Source organism: Bos mutus, chromosome 11 (genome assembly GCF_027580195.1).
Source record: "Bos mutus isolate GX-2022 chromosome 11, NWIPB_WYAK_1.1, whole genome shotgun sequence".
NCBI lineage: Eukaryota > Metazoa > Chordata > Mammalia > Artiodactyla > Bovidae > Bos > Bos mutus.
Window position 1 is genome coordinate 56,974,043 of NC_091627.1, and position 20,264 is coordinate 56,994,306.

Consider the following 20,264-nt stretch of genomic DNA (forward strand, 5'->3'; position numbering starts at 1 on the left):
CACACAAACACACACACACAGCTGCTTGGAACTTTCTTGTATCTGTGACTTTGACCATATGCGTACACGTCGCTGGAGAAAACGCCTCTCAGTCGTCTTTAAAATTGTTTTAAGTATTCCCATTTTGCCTTTTATAACAGATGCTCTCACCAATAGTTCCCTACTGCGGAAGACACAAGATTCACTTTTTCAAACTTTGCCGAACTGGGTGAGAGACGATACTTGAATGTTATCACAGGAGGCATCTGGCATTTCTTTAGTATGAGGCCGGCTGGGCATTTTTCATACGATCACTGGCTCCCAAGGCAGCTTCGTGAACGCTTCAGATATCAAGGGGTCATTTTCCTTCGCAACGTATCAAATCCGAAGTCTTTCTGAACCCAGCCCCGCGAGTTACTCGATTAAGCACCCGGTCCGGAACTATGGGGCGAAAGTGATTTGGGGATTTCTGCCTGGGTGACTCTGGACACCTGAACAAAGTTGAAAACCTGAACTGGGGCGTGGAGGGCGGGGGCGCGTTGGAACCCCACAGGAAACACAGGAGCGGGAGGCCGCCGGGCATATTCTGGGGTGCCGTACGTTTCTCTAATCCTCTGCCCTAGGCGGGCGAGGGCGATCAAGCCGTGAGGGATCCAGCGCTTGGAGGACTCCAGGCACCGAAGGTCCCCGCGCGTCTGCGGGTCCGAAGCTTTCCCGCAGGGGGCAGTGCCGCCCGCTAGCGCGCGGATCCGGTGGGAGGGGGTGTGGAGCTGCTGCGGAGTTCTGGGGGTTCTCGCGAAGAAAGTTAGGGGATGCCTAGGGGTGGGGGCGGAACCCGAGCGGTCCGTCCAGAGCCGGGCGGGGGGCAGGCCCGCGGGGGTGCGGGATGGGACTCGGGGAAGGGGTTCGGGTGAGTCTGGGGGCCAGGCCGTGCGCGCACTGCGGGGAGGCACAGCCCGGGAAGGTGTGAGCGAGCGGCGTGCGAGTGTGAGGGCGAGTGTGTGCGCGCCGGGGCTCTCCGCGTTCCGCCAGGCGCCCGGGTGTCAGCTTGCAGCCGGGGCTCCTCCCTCCGGCCCCCCTGCCCCGCGCGCCGGTCCCTCCTTCCTTCCCCGCTCGCCCCTCCCCGGCGGGCCAGGCGCTGGGACGCCCCGGCGGAGCAGGCGGCAGCGGCAGCAGCGAGTTAGGGAGCCCCGGGCTCCGCGCTGCCCTAGGGGCCCGAGCCGAGCCGCCCCCGCTCCCGTCCGGTCGCGCCGGCCCCGCTTCCCTCCGGGCCACGCCCTGTCAAAACTTTGTTGCTGCGGCCGCCGGGGCGGCGAGCGGAGCAGGCCGGCGAACGGCAGGGAGGGAGGGAGGGAGGGGCGGGCGCCGGGCCGGGCCGGGCGCGGGCGGCGAGGGGCTCGGAGAGCGGCGGCCCCGGCCCGCGGCCCCACCATGCCCCAGCTCGGCGGCGGCGGCGGCGGCGGCTCGGGAGGCGGCAGCGGCGGCTCGGGCGCCGGGGCAGCCGGCGGAGGGGACGACCTCGGGGCCAACGACGAGCTGATCCCCTTCCAGGACGAGGGAGGCGAGGAGCAGGAGCCGAGCAGCGACAGCGCGTCAGCGCAGCGGGACCTGGACGAAGTCAAGTCGTCCCTGGTCAACGAGTCGGAGAACCAGAGCAGCAGCTCGGACTCGGAGGTGAGCAAGCCCCCGCGGCCGACCCCGGGGACCCCGGCCCGGCGCCCGCTCACCCGCCCTCGCCTTTGTGTCTCCTTCGCAGGCGGAGAGGCGCCCGCAGCCCGCCCGGGACGCTTTCCAGAAGCCACGGGACTATTTCGCCGAAGGTACGTGCGGGTCCGGGCTGTCCCCCGCTCCCGGCCCCGCAGCGCTCGGCGCCTCGGCTCGGGTCGCCCTCGGTCCCCCTCGCCCCGGTGGCCGTGCCCCTGTTCTTCGCCCCCGTCGGCCTTAGCCGTCCTGGGGCGCGCGTGGGGGGCGCTCGGATTCCCGGTCCCCACCCCGGGACCCCTTACCGAGGCGCTGTCCCGAGGGCCCCGGCCTCACCCCCGCCTTGGTTTTACCGGCAGTGAGAAGGCCCCAGGACGGCGCGTTCTTTAAGGGGCCCCCCTACCCTGGCTACCCGTTCCTGATGATCCCGGACCTGAGCAGCCCGTACCTCCCCAACGGACCCCTGTCTCCCGGAGGAGCGCGCACGGTGAGTGTTCGTCCCGCCGCGCCCGGGCGCGCGGGCGGTAGGGGCTCGAGAGATGCGTCCCCGGGCTCGGCGACGGGGTGGGGGATGGGGCCGTCCCGGGAGGATCCCGGGCAGAACTTGCTTACGGAGTTGAACCACTCCGGCAGTCGAGGGTTAGGCTGCGCTGGGAGTGCCTGGAACATTCCCTTACATTCTCCCCTTTGGCTGGGGAGCCGCTTCGGGGTCCACTTCTGGCGTTCTCCTTGGTGTCCAGAATTCTTTGCTCGCGCTAGAGAAAAACTTGGATTTGTGCCGGTTGGGCGGGAGTGTGTGTTGAGCGGGGCGTGGAGGGGGAGGTGGTCTTGCTTTCTTCCTGGAAATCGGTCCGCTTTCTCTGGCAGTTGGGCAGTGGGGCCAGGGGAGGTGGGTTGGCGACGCTGCCCCGCGACTCCAGCTTCTCTGGGCGGCTAGAAGTCGGTTCCTAAGAAACCCAGTATTCGTGGCGGGTTATTCACACATACACATACACACACCCCCTCCCCACCCCCATCCCTCGCGCTGGGGCCTCAACTTTTCTGTGGAGCTTGGGATTTTAAACTCGCCGAGATGATTTCGAGGGCGAATCGAGGCATTCTTCAAGTTGAGGAACTTGGCTTTTTCCCCCTTTGTTGCCGGCTTTTCTCATTTAAAGCGAGCGCTGCGACACTTTAAACCTGTTAATGGGCGCGCTTTGTGTGCTGCGCGCTGGCATTTAAAGCGGTGATTAAGCAAATTGACCGGGCCCCAGACGACGTGCAAATGAGGGCGGATTCCTTCGCCCCCTCCCAGGCTCTAACTCCCGCCCCCCGCGTCGCGAGGGCTGCAGCCCCTTGGGCTGGCCGGGTTTTGTGTGTGTGCCCTGAGCTGCCACCCGACCCGAGGGCCTCCAGCCCAGGTGCTAGGTCCGCTGGCAGATCTTAGGTGAACGCCTACCTACTGCGTGCCAGGCTCTTGCGCGCTGCTTGGGCGCCTCGCACAGCACAGTGGTTCTCTTTGCTTACTGCCCAGTTTCCCAGCGCCTGCCAGTTCGTGCTTGATTCGGGGTGGGAGGTGTTTGGCTCCTTAAGACTGGCCGGACAAACTCACTTTATGCTCAAGCTGTCCTTCAATGACGATCACAATTAAAGGGCTGCCTGGGAAACGCTGGTGCTGAATGGACCGTCCCTGCTGTCATGGTCCACCGGTCCATGGAGAGCGGAGACGTGTGCGGAGGTTCAGAGGGGTCGCTTGGCAGGCCCCTGGGGCGTGAAAGTGGAGGCTGAGGATTCTGACCAACCGAAAGCGGAGTGGGGCCACACAGCTTCCCCTTTAAAGCAGGGAAGACCCTGCATCCTTGGCCCTGCCTTGGAGCATCCTGGGACCTCCCAAATACAAGTCCCGACTATGAGCTGAAACGGGGCATCTGGCTGTTGCTTTTTCTCATTCATATAAAAAGAAAGGTGTGAGTAAAAGTTGAGTGAAACAAGCCTTTGTTTAGGTTTTCACATATTCTCGTCGGTGTCCGCAGATGTAATTCAGTTCTGAAGGTTTTAGTAGGGTTTCTGTAACTGTGTATGAGGTCACACTACTGCAGTCCCTTTTCTTGCTTTTACCTTTAGATGTCTGGGAAAAGGAGTTTGGCATTTCTGTGACTCAGCACCGATCCAGATCCATGTCCTGATGTAGATAGAGTCACCAGAAATGTTCCACATATCACTGGTTATTTGACTGGATCTGGCTCTTTCTTCCCCCTTTCTCACTGCATGCTAAGTAGCTTCATTCGTGTCTGACTCTTTGCCATGGACTGTAGCCCGTCAGGCTCCTCTGTCCGTGGGATTCTCCAGGTAGGAATACTGGAGTGGGTTTCTGGTGACAGAATGGTGACAGCTCCCTGTCTTCCTATGCTGCTCGTCCCCTCCCCCCAAGAGCCCAAGTGGGACAGACTTTGTTTGTGTCAGTCCCCTCCTTCCTGCTACCATCTTTTACCACTCTTCTTTCTTTTCACTGTCTTAGGTCTTTTACTAAGAGCTCCCAAAGGCTGCTTCCTTTTGGTCCTGGGGCTTTCTGATTACCTGCATGGTCTGTATCCAGACCTGCATGGGACTTTTGGAGTCCTTGGCGGAAGCTGAACTTTCCCCTCTGCATGCTTTTGACTTTTCCTGCTCGTCCCTTCAGCTGTTCCTGCCTGAGCCCATGTTGCCATCCTGCTTTTTCAGCCTCCAGGAACACTCACCCTCTCCCTGTTACCCTTCATAAGAGACTTGGTATGTCTCATCTCACTCTTCTGTTTCTATCTTGCCTCCCCAGTGAATTGCCCTTTCAGAAGTAAGTTCAATGCCTCCATCAATTCTGTGCCCCTTATGTGTCTGTCATTGGGCTTTGACCTGCCTGGTTACAGAGTTCATTGAAGTTTCCTGCATTTATATCAGCTCAGTAGAACCTGCTAATTTGATTCTATCAGTGACTGTTAGTAAAGCACTTGATTGTCTGGACTCTAAGATTGAGATGATGTTTTTCTGCTGAATGATTATATTAATGAAATTAATGTGATTCTAACTGTAGGCAAACTATAGGTGCAGACACAGTGGCCCTCTGTGGGGATCCCCGCCTGGTAAAATGTTTTAGGTGGATATTGGGAGGAAAGAAGGGGGAGGCAGGTGGCTGAAGGGTAAGGGGAGTGGTGCCTGGAATGTATGACCTGTTCTCTGGTTTAGCAGCCTTGGTCTTTTTTGGTTTCACCTCCAAGTTTCACAACCCTGGCCTGGCTGCTCTAAGGTCTATAAGTGGTATAAAACCAGGCGACCTCAGTTCTCTTCTGCTTGGAAATACCAAACCAGAGGCAAAAATGAGATTTGGCTGGAGTGTTTTCAGGGTATTAATTGACCCTAGGAATAGCAAATAGCAGGGCTGCAGCACCCTCGCCCACTGGCAAAATTCCTTCTGGGACAACTGGGGGCCAGCCAGTCCTCCAGTCTGGCTGTCTCCTCCCCACGCGCTGTTACCTTTGCCCTCCACTCTGGCTTGGCTGGGAAGTGGCCTCTTCCTGAGCCTCTTTAGAGAAGAGGTCCCCTTAACCTGGGGCGTGTGCCAAGCCTCTGAGCCATGATTCATTCTCCTCTGGAACCCCGGGGGACCCTGTGGCCTGTGAAGAGAGGACTAACTGCCGCAAACCACCTTTCACTCCTTCCAAGAGTCACCCAAAATTATACATTCATTCATGAAAAGACTTCACCAGTTTACTAAACCACCTCGGTGCTGTTGACTAGAATTTTGTTAGGAAAATGTAAGTCAACACAGAAGAAAGCAGATGTCAAAAATAGTCTGACAAGTCAGAACCAAAGAGAAAACGCGGAGGGTGGTTCAGTGAGTGAGCGGAGTGTGGTTCAGTGAGCAAGCTACAAAGTGATAGGAGTTATGAGTGTGACCGTAGTGTAAGTGCTAATGACATTTGGGAAAACAACGGTTGCAGGTAGAATCACTGAGGAAATGGATAGTTTGGGGTCCTATTTATAAATTTTAGAACTACTGTTGTACAGCTCAAGCTCCAAGTTATTCATACATATTCATATAGGCCATCACAACTCAAATTTCTGTATGCAATCCCTCTGTCTTCTAAACGTGGGCCCATTTTTTAAGTCCTTTGCATCCCATGGGCAGTCTTGCTGATATCTGATACAGAGGAACCGAAGCAGAAATCTTTGTGTATGTATACTTAAGTTTTCTGAGGTTTTTTTGGAGTTGTATGTAAAAGCCCAGTCAAACTTTTTCTTTTGGAAGATCAGTGTAAAAGATCAGTATAAACATGCTGCTTTTGGGAAAGTTCTTTTAAGCCATTTCATCTAAATATAACTTCTGTTCCATTTTTTTCTAAATATAACTCAGGGTTTAATGAGGACTTTTCACATGGAATGAGCATTTACGAGGGCCCTGTCTGTGTTGCTGAAGTTTTGGCACTTAGATTGCTGGGGTGACAGTTGGTGACAGACTCTGTGGAGGGACTCAGACCTTGTCAGTCCCTTTTCTTTGACTGGGTGGATCCGACAGGCAATACCTGCTTGCTCTGTTATAATTTTGGAAAGTTTTAGGTTGGTTTCATTCTTCATTGATCTCACTTCTAGGGAATCTTGAGGAGAAAGTAGGTTAGTGTGTACACACACACACTACGACGCAAAGTGTCCCAGGCTTTACAGTGATGTGCAGAGTTACCCCAAAAACTGTGGCATAAAAAAGGAATTTAAATGATTATCCACTGGAAAATGCATTATGCAAAGATCCTACTTATATTCCAAGTTAGAGTCCATTTTTACTGGCTAAGCTGGGGAAATTCAGATTGGCATCCTTAAGATAAGGTTGTAACTCCTCGACTTCATCTGATATTTATTGAGGACTTAGCATGGGCAATGACTAAGGGGCTGTGAGAGTTAGGATGAATTAGAACCAACTTTGCCCTGAAGGACTTAAAAAGTGAGTTAGGAAGAAGTAATGTTAGTACAGACCATTAGGAAGGTTCTTGTTAAGAGTCAAGATAGTTCAGAGGAAAATTTGAAGAATAAAAAGAGTAGAAAAATTGTTTTGGGCTGGCATGGTCAAGGAAAGCAGGTAAAGGAAATTGTTTTAAATTGGTCCCTGTCACTCACCATTCTTTAGTTCAAAGTAGTTCTTGTTGAGGGACTTCCCTGGTAATCCAGTGGTTAAGACTTCACCGTCCAGTGCAGAGGTCATGGGTTTGATCCCTGGTTAGGAAGCTAAGATCCCCTATGCCTCCTGGCCAAAATACCCCAAAAGATAAAAACAAGCAATATTGTAACAGAGTAATTCTTGTTGATAATAAAAAACCTAAAAGTAGTAAGGTGGTTAGAATGAAAAGTGGAGGTTCTGCACCCACGTCTTGAGGTAGAAGACAGCACGGGGAGAGCACAGGCATGGAGGAAGGGAACGGTCAGGGCCATTTGGGCAATGCAGGTTCTTCCACTGGTCTGGAAAGATAAAGGGTCAGACCTTGAAAGCCAGTGGAGGAATCTGGTCTTCTTCAAGAGGCAGCAGAGAACCATCCAACGAAGAAGGAAACGGCAACCAGCTCCAGTACTCTTGCCTGGAAAATCCCATGGACGGAGGAGCCTGGTAGGCTGCCGTCTATGGGGTCGCACAGAGTCAGACACGACTGAAGCGACTTAGCAGCAGCAGCAGCAGCAGAGAACCATCCAAAGTTCTGCTGGGAGGCAGTGTGACTTGTACTTGTGCTTAGAAGGATAATAGTGATCGTGGGGAGAGGACCTGGAAGGAGCTAGAATGCTTGGGACACTCAGGGGAGTCCAGGGGTGAGGTGAAAGGGGCTTAGAATATTTGAATGGGAAGGAAGGGTAGGATGTGGGAGACTGGCATGGTTGCTTGAATTTGTGCTTGGAGAGATGGTAGATGGAAGGATGGAAAGGAGGGAGGGAGGAAGGGAGAAAGGGAGGGAGGGAGAGGGTGGCTGATGTCACAGGTAATTGCTAATGTCTGAGCCTGGATGACCTGGGGGGTGACTTGGAGCAGGTGGGGCCCTGCTCTGCCTTCTTTGCCTCCCCAGTGCTGGACGGATGCTTATCGTGAACTGTTTGAGCAATGAAGGCCCACACGAGTTTATCAGAGGCTCTCACTTGGAGGAACTGCTTAGTCTCATTGGCGGGCGCCTTGAGTTTGAGGGGATAGTAAGGGAATAGTTGAAACTGAAGCAATAGGATGATGCAAGGAGCGGGAGAAGAAAGGAAGGGGAATATCAGAGCAGAGAAGTCACTGAGGGAGAATGGAAAGGAGCGCTTGCCAAGAAGGGAGGAGAGCTTAGGTGCTGTGATGGCACAGAAGCTGGAGGGCAGAGAGAGTGGAGGGGTGTGTCCTCAGGGTCAGATGCCACAGAGAGAGACGATGAGAGGACTGAGAAGTCAAAAGGAGCTTTAGGAAGTCACTAATGGGGAGGTAACTGGTGCCCACAGAGAGCAGTATTCAGGCGTGTGGTGATGAGAACGGTAGGTAGGGGACTTCCAGGGTCCAGTGGTTAAGAATCCGCCTGCCGACGCAAGGGACATGGGTTCGATCCCTAGTCCAGGAGAGATTCCACATACCAAGGAACAACTAAGCCCGTTGTGCCGCAGCTACTGAAGCCCGTACACCTAGAGCCTGTGCTGCACAGCAAGAGAGGCAACTGCCATGAGAAGCCTGTGCACCGCAACTGGAGAGTAGCCCCGCTTGGTGAAACTAGAGAAAGCCCAAGTGCAGCAAGGAAGACCCAGCGCAGCCAAAAATAGAGAAAAAAAAAAAAAAAAAAAAAAAAAGGTCGGTAGTCAGGGATAGATACTAGCTTCAGGCTTCTCAGTCAGGTGTCCAGGTGCTGTCACCAGGACTGGTCCTGCGATGTGGCCATCGCTCATTCCTCAGCCAGAACCCACACCAGACTCTATACACACACACACACACACACACACACACACACACACACGAGCAGCCTTCTACCCTATACATTTCACTTCCGGTCTACCATAACTTGGATGGTGTTGGAAAACCAGACCCTGGACAGATGCGCTGTGGCAGATAGAGGGGAAGAGCTGCAGGCTGTGGAGAATCCTTGCAGGATGCTGGAGGGGGAACTTGTTTGTACAGGGCAGGGTGGAGGGTGAATGGAGAGAAGAGGAGGAAAAGATGAGACTGAGAACTTTGAGAAGAAGGCAGTCTTCTTCCCTCATAGATGGAGGCTGCTGTGCAGCCGCATCTACCAAACAGTAGGCGTTGTCCTCATGACTTGGCAGGCGAGCCCAAGAGTTGAAGAGGATGTAGAAAAATGCAGAGGTAGAGTTGCAGAAATTGAGGACGGAGTGCATTGGTTGGCTAGATGGCTTTGAGATTCTCAGAAAAACCAAGGGCAGGTTGGCTGGGGTTTTTGTTGGCAGTAGGCAAACCACAGGCCCTTTCTCTGTACCCAGTTATAAAGCCAAACTTGTTGGGAACCTTTTAGCTACATGTTAATAATGAAATGTTTGTGCATTGATTGAAAGATATGACACACACTTGGGTAATTTTTCCTTTTTTTATTGTCTGGAGCTGGCTGACTTTGATGGGGGATAGAGGTGGGGGACCAAAACCCAACTCATTTGCAGTCAGGGCCAGATGTTGGGACATGATAAGTAATTGGGGATGGGAAAGGACTGACCGCATAAAAGCTTGTAGAAAATTGCCCCATGTTGGCTAATCTAATAATGTATTTTTAGAGGAGGTTTTTATATGTTCCATGTTTTATTGTCTTCTCCCAAACTGGATTGGATTAAGGGAGCAATGAAATAATTGCAGTTTCCAAAACCTTGGCATTTGGGAATGAGGGAACATGGGGAAGGTAAAGGGGGCTTGCCTTTTCCTCTGTACTCTGTGTGCTGCCCAGGGAACATCTCTGGGGTACTGGGCAACTTCTTTCTGACATGCTCTGAGTTTTCCCTCAATTTTTCAGGCACCTTTAAGGTTCTAAAGGCTTTAGGTTCAGAGTCCTAAACCTTTTCTTTTCATTATGCGTATTGTTCAGTCACTAAGTCATGTCTGACTCTTTGTGACCCTATGGACTACAGCACACCAGGCTTTCCTGTCCTCCATTGTCTCTCCGAGTTTGTTCAGACTCATGTCCATTGAGTCAGTGATGCCATCCAACCATCTCATCCTCTGTGATCGCCTTCTGCCTTCAATCTTCCCCAGCATCAGGGTCTTTTCCAATGAGTCAGTTCTTCGCATCAGGTAGCCAAAGTATCGGAGCTTTAGCTTCAGCATCAGTCCTTCCAATGAATATTCAGGGTTGATTTCCTTTAGGATTGACTGGTTTGATCTTGTATAGCCTACAGATTTTCAGGGGGGAAAATGACCTTTTAGTTTAGAAATACACTTCAAAATTTGAAAATTGAATCATAAAAATGTTTCCCTGAATATGGCCCTTTTCATGAGTTTTTGTGGTAGAAGTAAGGGATGAGACCCAGTCACCTGGAGTCCTCAGGACAGGAAATGAAGTCACAGGCACACTTTCAAACCATGCTAGCAGTTTAGAAATCTATTGACAGTGAAAGTTGCTCTGACTTTTTGCAGCCCCATGAATTATACAGTCCATGGAATTCTGTAGGCCAGAATACTGGAATGGGTAGCTGGTCCCTTCTCCAGGGGATCTTCCCAATCCAGGGATTGAACTGGTGTCTCCTGCATTGCAGGTGGATTCTTTACCAACTGAGCTTCCAGGGAAACCCCTTAGAAATCTATTGGGTTGGCCAAAAAAATCGTTTGGGTTTTTCTGTAATATCGTACAGAAAAAGCCAAACAAACTTTTTGGTCAACCCAGTGTTTCATTCAAAAGGAGGAACAAAGCTCCAAGTTTTCATCTCAGTTGAAGAAAATAAATATAAAATAAGTGTAAACAAAAAATTCAGAGAAGAAATGTTGAATGTCTACTAAATTTATGAATAGTTAAAAACATTCACCATTTTTTGGCCACCATATTAACAAAGGTTTTGTCTTACTAAGGCTGTTAAATGGCAAATGTGTGGTGAAGTGGGTGTTCTTAGTTGCTGTTCTTGAAGGCTGTTGACAGCCCACCCACCAGGAAAGCACTTGGCAACGGTTGCTAAAACTTGAGCACTTGTCACTGCTTCTGACCTGCTAAGAAATAAATACTTGCTATTGCCATTTTGCTGCTGGGCAGACAGACTTGTAGAGGTCAAGTATCTTGGTAAGGTCACACAACTGGTCATTGACAGCACAAAGATTTGAAATTGGTTTTGAGTGCAAAGTCTGGGTCTTCCCATTCCACCCTTGGACTTTCTACGCATGCCTGATGCCACTAGCTCCTCCTCCTCTTGGAAGAAGGGCAGGTGACCTTTGTCTCTCTGTTCAGGAATCTGTGAGTTATCAGTTTGAGTGGAGGGCGGGTAGGTTTGTTCCAACTTGGACCTGAGAAGGTAGCTTCCCAAATAAATAGTTGTATAAGTGAGTGAGCAGCTGTGGTTCAAATTCTTCCTCTAGTACTGTCTATGCTCCACAGGTGTTAAGCAACCTTTAGAGGGCAACCCCAGGAGCTTCACTAGCTTGTTACCTTCAGAGAAAACAGTGGTTATCTGCTAACATAGACATGAACTTTTCTGAACAGGGTTGAGGGACTGTCTTTCCTAGGGAGGCTTGAAAGAATACACAAGTGTGTCTTGCGAGGAACGAGGCAGGAGGAACAGGCTGGCTCCTACCCCTGCGATTTGGATTACAACATAGTTTGGTTAACAAACCGAGCTCTGGTGAACCGAGTATGCAAATATTATCTTCTTATTGTACATTTTGTAAAATATTTTATAAATTGGTTGCTTTTAGACAAGCTCTTTAGAAATTAAAAATCCCCCCCAATCATTTGTAATTCTTGGAGTAAATTGACTGTGAAAGAAGTAAATGCTAAATATTTACACAGAGATTTGCAGACAATGTGTTAGTCCCCATCACCACCCCTTTTCTGTGTGTGTGTGTGTGTGTGCATGTGTAAGATGGTTTAAAATTAGGAATCAGGTAATCTGATACATTTTCATTCGCTTCCCAAATTTACCTTCTAGGCAGTCTCTTTCTGAAAACAATAGCATGGTGGAAAGAGTAATAAGGGGCTTCCAGGAGTTGCAAAGAGTCGGACATGACTGAGCACTAACTGCAGAAGTATGGTTAATAGAAGTTGGGGAGGCTCCGGAAGTTCTAGCTATGCCTTCCTGGGAATTTGCATATTACAAGGCACCAATCAGTGAGGTAATTGTCTTATATACTTTGTAAAGTAAACAGGGCCGTTATTTGTAGGAATGTCTATAGAAAGTATGTTGTGTGGAAGAGCAGAGATGTAAATACGAGATAGTAACTGTGATTAAGAAATAGATGGATCTGATGATAAGGAAGAAAAACAAAAGAAATAGGAATGGCAGTATGAAAAGTTCAGTTTGGGATTGATGTGTACACACACTGATGTATTTAAAATAAATAACCAACAAGGGAGAGAAAAGGCAAAGAAAAGCTGATCAATTTATGAATCCAGATTTGTTGGCAGTAGTGATTTCTGATGTTTGGGACTATACTCTTCTCTGTAAATTCCAAAAAGGATATAACAGAGTCACTAGAATCAGATGGATTTATAACACATACCTTATAGGAGTGCACTGGGTGTTCCTCCCTGAGATTCTTGTGCAAGGACTCTGCTTAGGTACCCTGCAGCCCCCTCTGAGCCAGGAGGGACCATCCAGCTCTCCCAGTGATAAGCCGCACAAGCCCAGGGAGATGGTGGGCTTGCCCAAGATCAGACAATTATGAGCGATGAAAACAGAATGGGAGCTCAGCTGTATCCCCTGGAGTTTTACCCTCCCCCGACTCAGGGAGATTCACAGCAACTCTGGTGGAAAGCAATGCTATGGAGAAAATGCACCTCAAAATATTTCTTTGTTAAACTCGAGCACCTGACCCATAATGAATGATTCATAGACATGTGTTGAATGTTGACAGCATGAATATTTAAACCTCAATATTTTTAAAAAGCAGCCTGTAGGCACCTGTAGTGTTGCAAGGTGCTCTGTTATACCATTTACAACTGGTACCATGTCTGATGGTACAATCTCCGTTTTATCCACGAGGATGCTGAGACAGAGAGTAAGTAGAAGAGTCCAGAGTCATCTCTCCTGAAGGTTGTAAAGCCATCATTCCAGCCACAGTGCTGCCGTTTCCCCTCTACTGAAAGTGGACAGGCCAAATTAATGTAAAAATGCTATTTGGAGCAAGATTCAAAGCAATGGTGTACAATCGACAAAAGGAGTAACAAGCCAGGTCTCCACATTCATTCTTTTCAGTGGCATACCCAGCCCTTTACGGGGAGGAACTGTCATCTCTGTTTCTGCCTGGGGTACAGTCAGAGCCTTAATGGTTGGTGTCTTTATAGTTTCAGAGACGGTATTCACTGCGATCTTAATCTTTCTTTGCTTGTCTTTGCTGTGCAGCTCCACATGATCTGCTTTTTTTCCCCTTCAGTTTCCCTTGTGTTTTGCTCTGACTTCTTGAGGAGGTAAACTTGGGTCCTTAGATACCGCAATATGCAGTATTGGTCTGTACATCTGGTGACTCAGGCTACTGCCTCCTGCCGCTCCTGACCAGCCCCTCTTGCTTGTACATGTGTCAGTATTTGTATGCAAATTAGAAACAGCCATTACTTATTAATCATATCATCTATTTAAACATTTCTAGGTGGGTTGCATAAAGGAGAGGTATAGTGGGAGTCTTAGGGATACGTGAGATGAAAACACATCATATTTAACTTACAGCACAAACGTTTCTGTTAATAAAATGCTTGTCAGGGATAGAGACATTGGTCTGAAGCTTTGAAGTGGGAAAGAGATCTTCACCCATGTGTTCCCAGGCCCTCCTAAGCAGTTAATACAGGAAGGAGTGGAGAGGGTAAGAGAGTCTAGAGTTAGCCAGAGTCCCTTAATAAGTGTTCCTTTCACCTTGCACTGAAAAGAGAGAGACCTGTGGAGAGAAGCCCAAGGATGGAAGGGTAGAAAAGCATACTCCAGTGACCGGCAGTGTGTGTGGCTAAGGGGTCTGCGACTGGGGTTTGGCTGCAGTCACACCTTGGACCCTAGCCCGGCAATGGTCTGGCTCTGTGCCCTTGTGCCCCAGGGCCCTCTTAGGCAAAATAGGGATAGTGGTAGTATTTGAGAGTCACTGAATTAACAATTTGGCTGAATGGACCATGTTTTAAAACCAGGATTTGTTCAAGACTTAAATAGTAACATCATAGAATGAGTCTCTGGGATATAAGAAGAAATGTCAGTGTTGTTACAATTTTATTAATATGTTTAGTGACCAAAAGTTTTAACTAATATTTTAATACATGGATACGTTCTTGCAGTATTTAAAAATATTTTTTAGGAAACGATGAAATGGTATCATCAGGGGAGAACCAGAAATGCTTAAAGTAGTTAGTACATCAGCTTCAGTACTTAGTGCATGGTTTTGAAGTTTACATGGTTATCAGTTCCGTTTGAAAAGACTTACATATCACTTTCAAAGGCTTATGTGTTTGAGGACTTCCCTCGAAATCTGAAGTTAAAGCTTCCCCCCATTTCAGTGTAGGGGGTGTGGTTCAGGTCCTGGTTGGGGCCTATACCTTGTGGCCAAAAACCCAAAAAGTAAAATAGAAACAATATTGTAACAAATTAAGTCAAGACTTTAAAAATCAGATCAGATCAGTCACTCAGTCGTGTCTGACTCTTTGCGACCCCATGAATCGCAGCACGCCAGGCCTCCCTGTCCATCACCAACTCCCAGAGTTCACTCAGACTCACATCCATCGAGTCAGTGATGCCATCCAGCCATCTCATCCTCTGTCATCCCCTTCTCCTCCTGCCCCCAATCCCTCCCAGCATCAGAGTCTTTTCCAGTGAGTCAACTCTTCGCATGAGGTGGCCAAAGTACTGGAGTTTCAGCTTTAGCATCATTCCTTCCAAAGAAATCCCAGGGCTGATCTCCTTCAGAATGGACTGGTTGGATCTCCTTGCAGTCCAAGGGACTCTCAAGAGTCTTCTCCAACACCAGTTGGAGAAGTTCAAAAGAAGTTCAACACAGTTCAAAAGCATCAATTCTTCGGCGCTCAGCCTTCTTCACAGTCCAACTCTCACATCCATACATGACCACAGGAAAAACCATAGCCTTGACTCGACAAACCTTTGTTGGCAAAGTAATGTCTCTGCTTTTGAATATACTATCTAGGTTGGTCATAACTTTCCTTCCAAGGAGTAAGCGTCTTTTAATTTCATGGCTGCAGTCACCATCTGTAGTGATTTTGGAGCCCAGGAAAATAAAGTCTGACACTGTTTCCACTGTTTACCCATCTATTTCCCATGAAGTGGTGGGACCGGATGCCATGATCTTTGTTTTCTGAATGTTGAGCCTTAAGCCAACTTTTTCACTCTCCACTTTCACTTTCATCAAGAGGCTTTTGAGTTCCTCTTCACTTTCTGCCATAACGGTGGTGTCATCTGCATATCTGAGGTTATTGATATTTCTCCCGGCAATCTTGATTCCAGCTTGTGTTTCTTCCAGTCCAGCATTTCTCATGATGTACTCTGCATAGAAGTTAAATAAACAGGGTGACAATATCCAGCCTTGACGAACTCCTTTTCCTATTTGGAACCAGTCTGTTGTTCCATGTCCAGTTCTAACTGTTGCTTCCTAACCTGCATACAAATTTCTCAAGAGGCAGATCAGGTGGTCTGGTAGTCCCATCTCTTTCAGAATTTTCCACACTTTATTGTGATCTACACAGTCAAAGGCTTTGGCATAGTCAATAAAGCAGAAATAGATGTTTTTCTGGATCTCTCTTGCTTTTTCTATGATCCGGCGGATGTTGGCAATTTGATCTCTAGTTCCTCTGCCTTTTCTAAAACCAGCTTGAACATCAGGAAGTTCATGGTTCACATATTGCTGAAGCCTGGCTTGGAGAATTTTGAGCATTACTTTACTAGCATGTGAGATGAGTGCAATTGTGTGGTAGTTTGAGCATTCTTTGGCATTGCCTTTCTTTGGGATTGGAATGAAAACTGACCTTTTCCAGTCCTGTGGCCACTGCTGAATTTTCCAAATTTGCTGGCATTTTGAGTGCAGCACTTTCACAGCATCATCTTTCAGGATTTGGAATAGCTCAACTGGAATTCCATCACCTCCACTAGCTTTGTTCGTAGTGATGCTTTCTAAGGCCCACTTGACTTCACATTCCAGGATGTCTGGCTGTAGGTCAGTGATCACACCATCGTGATTATCTGGGTCATGAAGATCTTTTTTGTACAGTTCTTCTGTGTATTCTTGCCACCTCTTCTTAATATCTTCTGCTTCTGTTAGGTCCATAGGGCGGGTCATGGTGGAGAGATTTGACAGAATGTGGTCCACTGGAGAAGGGAATGGCAAACCACTTCAGTATTCTTGCCTTGAGAACCCCATGAACAGTATGAAAAGGCAAAATGATAGGATACTGAAAGAGAAACTCCCCAGGTCAGTAGGTGCCCAATATGCTACTGGAGATCAGTGGAGAAATAACTCCAGAAAGAATGAAGGGATGGAGCCAAAGCAAAAACAATACCCAGCTGTGGATGTGACTGGTGATAGAAGCAAGGTCCGATGCTGTAAAGAGCAATATTGCATAGGAACCTGGAATGTCAGGTCCATGAATCATGGCAAATTGGAAGTGGTCAAACAAGAGATGGCAAGAGTGAATGTCGACATTCTAGGAATCAGTGAACTGAAATGGACTGGAATGGGTGAATTTAACTCAGATGACCATTATATCTACTACTGCGGGCAGGAATCCCTCAGAAGAAATGGAGTGGCCATCATGGTCAACAAAAGAGTCCGAAATGCAGTACTTGGATGCAATCTCAAAAACGACAGAATGATCTCTGTTCATTTCCAAGGCAAACCATTCAGTATCACAGTAATCCAAGTGTATGCCCCAACCTGTAACGCTGAAGAAGCTGAAGTTGAACGGTTCTATGAAGACCTACAAGACCTTTTAGAACTAACACCCAAAAAAGATGTCCTTTTCATTATAGGGGACTGGAATGCAAAAGTAGGAAGTCAAGAAACACCTGGAGTAACAGGCAAATTTGGCCTTGGAATACGGAATGAAGCATGACAAAGACTTAATAGGGTTTTGCCAAGATAATGCACTGGTCATAACAAACACCCTCTTCCAACAACACAAGAGAAGACTCTACACATGGACATCACCAGATGGTCAACACCGAAATCAGATTGATTAAATTCTTTGCAGCCAAAGATGGAGAAGCTCTATACAGTCAGCAAAAACAAGACCAGGAGCTGACTGTGGCTCAGACCATGAACTCCTTATTGCCAAATTCAGACTTAAATTGAAGAAAGTGGGGAAAACCACTAGACCATTCAGATATGACCTAAATCAAATCCCTTATGATTATACAGTGGAAGTGAGAAATAGATTTAAGGGCCTAGATCTGATAGATAGAGTGCCTGATGAACTATGGAATGAGGTTCGTGACATTGTACAGGAGACAGGGATCAAGACCATTCCCATAGAAAACAAATGCAAAAAAGCAAAATGGCTGTCTGGGGAGGCCTTACAAATAGCTGTGAAAAGAAGAGAAGCGAAAAGCAAAGGAGAAAAGGAAAGATATAAACATCTGAATGCAGAGTTCCAAAGACTAGCAAGAAGAGATAAGAAAGCCTTCTTCAGCGATCAATGCAAAGAAATAGAGGAAAACAACAGAATGGGAAAGACTAGGGATCTCTTCAAGAAAATCAGAGATACCAAAGGAATGTTTCATGCAAAGACTTTAAAAATGGTCTGTATCAAAAAAACAACAAAACAAATTAGTGGTTTGTGTGAGTTCTTCATCTATCAATAGGATGATGTGCATACAACTAATTCATACACACACACGTTTTACCTTTTTTATTTTGGAATAATTTTAGACATAGGAAAGGGTGCAGACTCATACAGAGAATTTCTATATACTTTCCCCCAGATTTCTCCAAATGTTAATATTTATTACATTTTAAAAACCTTTCTATAACTTTTTTTCTGAATCATTTGAGAGTAAGTGACAGACTAGATAGCTTTGTGTGTTTGTCCTAAAACCAAGGACATTTACCATGATATAATTATCAAAATCAGGAAATTGTTGTCTCAACTACAGACCTTATTCAGATGTTGGCTGATTGTCTTCCTAATGGCTTTTGTAGTAAAAGAAAATGTTAAAAATTTTTGGTGGGGATGGGAGGTGTTCAGAAGGTGCCTAAGACCGTGTGCTATACTTAGTTGTCATGTATTTTTACTCTCCCTCAGTCTAAAATAGTTTGTTTCTTTTTAATAATTTTATTTTTAGTCTCCCTCAGACTAGAAAAGTTTAAAAAAAAATAACTTTATTTATTTGTGGCCATTCTGGGTCTTCGTTACTGCACAGGCTTTTCTCCAGTTGCAGCGAGTGGGGGCTGTTGCTCTTGGTTGTGGTGCGTGGGCATCTCATTGCGGCGGCCTCCCTTGCTGCAGAGCTCGGGCTCTAGGACATGTGGGCTTCAGTTGCTCTGGGGCTCTAAAGCATAGGCTCTGTAGTTGTGGTGCACGGGCTTAGTTGTTCCACAGCACGTGGGATCCTCCCAGACCAGAGATCCAACCCTTGTCTCTTGCACTGGTAGGCAGATTTCCTTACCACTGAGCCACCAGGGCAAACCCTAGAACAGATTTTTGAACTGTGTCTTGTATTGACTTTAAGAATACAAGCCATTTATTTTGTAGGACCTTGAACTTTTTTTTCCCCCTAATGTTTCTTCAAGTAGATTTTGGGCAAGAATACTGCAAAACTGATGTCCTTCTCAATGCTTCTCCTAAGAGGCACCATCTATTTTTCCCATTCATAGGTGGTGTTAATTTTGGTCATTTGGTTAAAATTTGGTCTACCAGATTTATCCAAGAAAGTTACTGTTTTTTAATGTTTCTTTGTGTGTGTATATGTGTGTTTTAAATGTATTTTTAATTGGATGATAGTTTCTTTACAATGTGAAAGTTACTATTTTACTGTTTGTGATTATGAGTATCTTGTGAGGAGATACTTTGGGACTATGGAAGTACAGCATTGTTCATCACTTTCAACTACTGGTTTTAGTATCCACTGATGTTTCTTACCAGAACTAGTTATCACTGTGGTAGTGGCCAAATTTTTTGTTTTATTTATTTATTTTTGTATTTTTGATGAAAATTGTATGGTGGTTGGATTTTTAAAGTTTGTTATTTTAACTCAGGAACAATTTCTCAGCTCTGTAAGTTGTTGAATTGTTTAACATATTTGTGAATACTAAGATGAAGGAACAAGATGGCTTGGGTCCTTTTTAAAAAATAATAGTTTGTTCTTCATAGTTTTTATGATCTTTACTATGCCAGCATCAATGATAAATCAGTGATTTACCAAGAATTTAACGGCTCACAATTTTGAGATCTTGTGAAATATTGAGGTAGCAATATTTTGTTCTTTGTTCTTCATAGAATGTAAAGAAGTTCCTAATTGGGATTTTTAGGTTCTTATCTGATGACTGGAGTTTCTCATAGTCTGTCTAGATTTTCTTAAATGCAACCCCAGGGTTCTTTAAACCTGTTTTTCTGTGTCCTGTATTTCTTGAAAATCGTTAGCTGGACTTAGATTCTTGATCAGGCTCCAAGGTTCTCACTGTCCTTTTAAAATTTATTTTATTTTTAAATTTTTTTGGTTCTGTAAATTGACTTTCATAGACTTTCTTTACTTCTTACTTTATTTTTGCACGACTCTTTCATAAATGACCTTTCATGGAGAGGCACTGCAGGTCAGCCTGTCTCTCTGTAGTGTTAGCAACCACTGATGATCATCACCCACATCACCTGTGAGCAGTTTCAAAATGGCCATAGTCTGTTTGTATCATTGCTTCTCCATTTATCAGCTGTAACATTTTTAAAAAGAGAAACTGCTGCTGCTGCTGCTGCTAAGTCACTTCAGTCGTGTCCGACTCTGTGCGACCCCATAGACGGCAGCCTTCCAGGCTCCTCCATCCAATGGATTTTCCAGGTAAGAGTACTGGAGTGGGGTGCCATTGCCTTCTCCAAAAAAGAGAAACTACTTTTCATCAACTACTAAGTTACCTTAGATCGGAGATCAGCAAACTAAGGTCCACAGGCTAAATCCAACCCAATGTTTATTTTTGTAATTAAAGTTTTATTGGAACAGCCATGCCCATTCGTTTGCATATTGTGTGTGGCTGCTTTTGCACAGCAATGGCTGGGTTGAGCAGTTGCCACTGGGGCCATAAGTGGCCCATGTCTGCATATATGCTCACTCAGTCGCAAAGTCGTATTCGACTCTTTGTGACCCTATAGACTGTAGCCTGAGAGACTACTCTGTCCATGGGATTTTCCAGGTGAGAATACTGAAGTGGATTGCCATTTCCTTCTCCAGGGGATGTTCCTGATCCAGGGATCAAACTTGTCAGGCACAAGTTTGATCCTGCTGTCAGGCACATTCTTCACCACTGCGCCACCTGG

The 20,264-nt window shown here is 47.1% G+C and overlaps 1 protein-coding gene across 2 annotated transcripts in view; it reads left to right on the forward strand.

The window, feature by feature from the left end:
• The first annotated feature begins 1,115 nt into the window (after positions 1-1,115).
• The window catches only part of TCF7L1 (transcription factor 7 like 1), a 202,993-nt gene continuing 183,844 nt past the window's right edge, over positions 1,116-20,264 (forward strand). Inside the window, exons 1-3 of one of the 2 annotated variants that reach the window (XM_070379413.1) lie at positions 1,116-1,653; positions 1,736-1,799; positions 2,040-2,167. In XM_070379413.1, coding sequence (XP_070235514.1) covers positions 1,411-1,653; positions 1,736-1,799; positions 2,040-2,167 — 435 coding nt within the window. In that variant the 5' untranslated portion in view covers positions 1,116-1,410. The remainder of the gene's footprint in view (positions 1,654-1,735; positions 1,800-2,039; positions 2,168-20,264) is intronic. The other variant, XM_070379414.1, reaches the window with a different exon arrangement.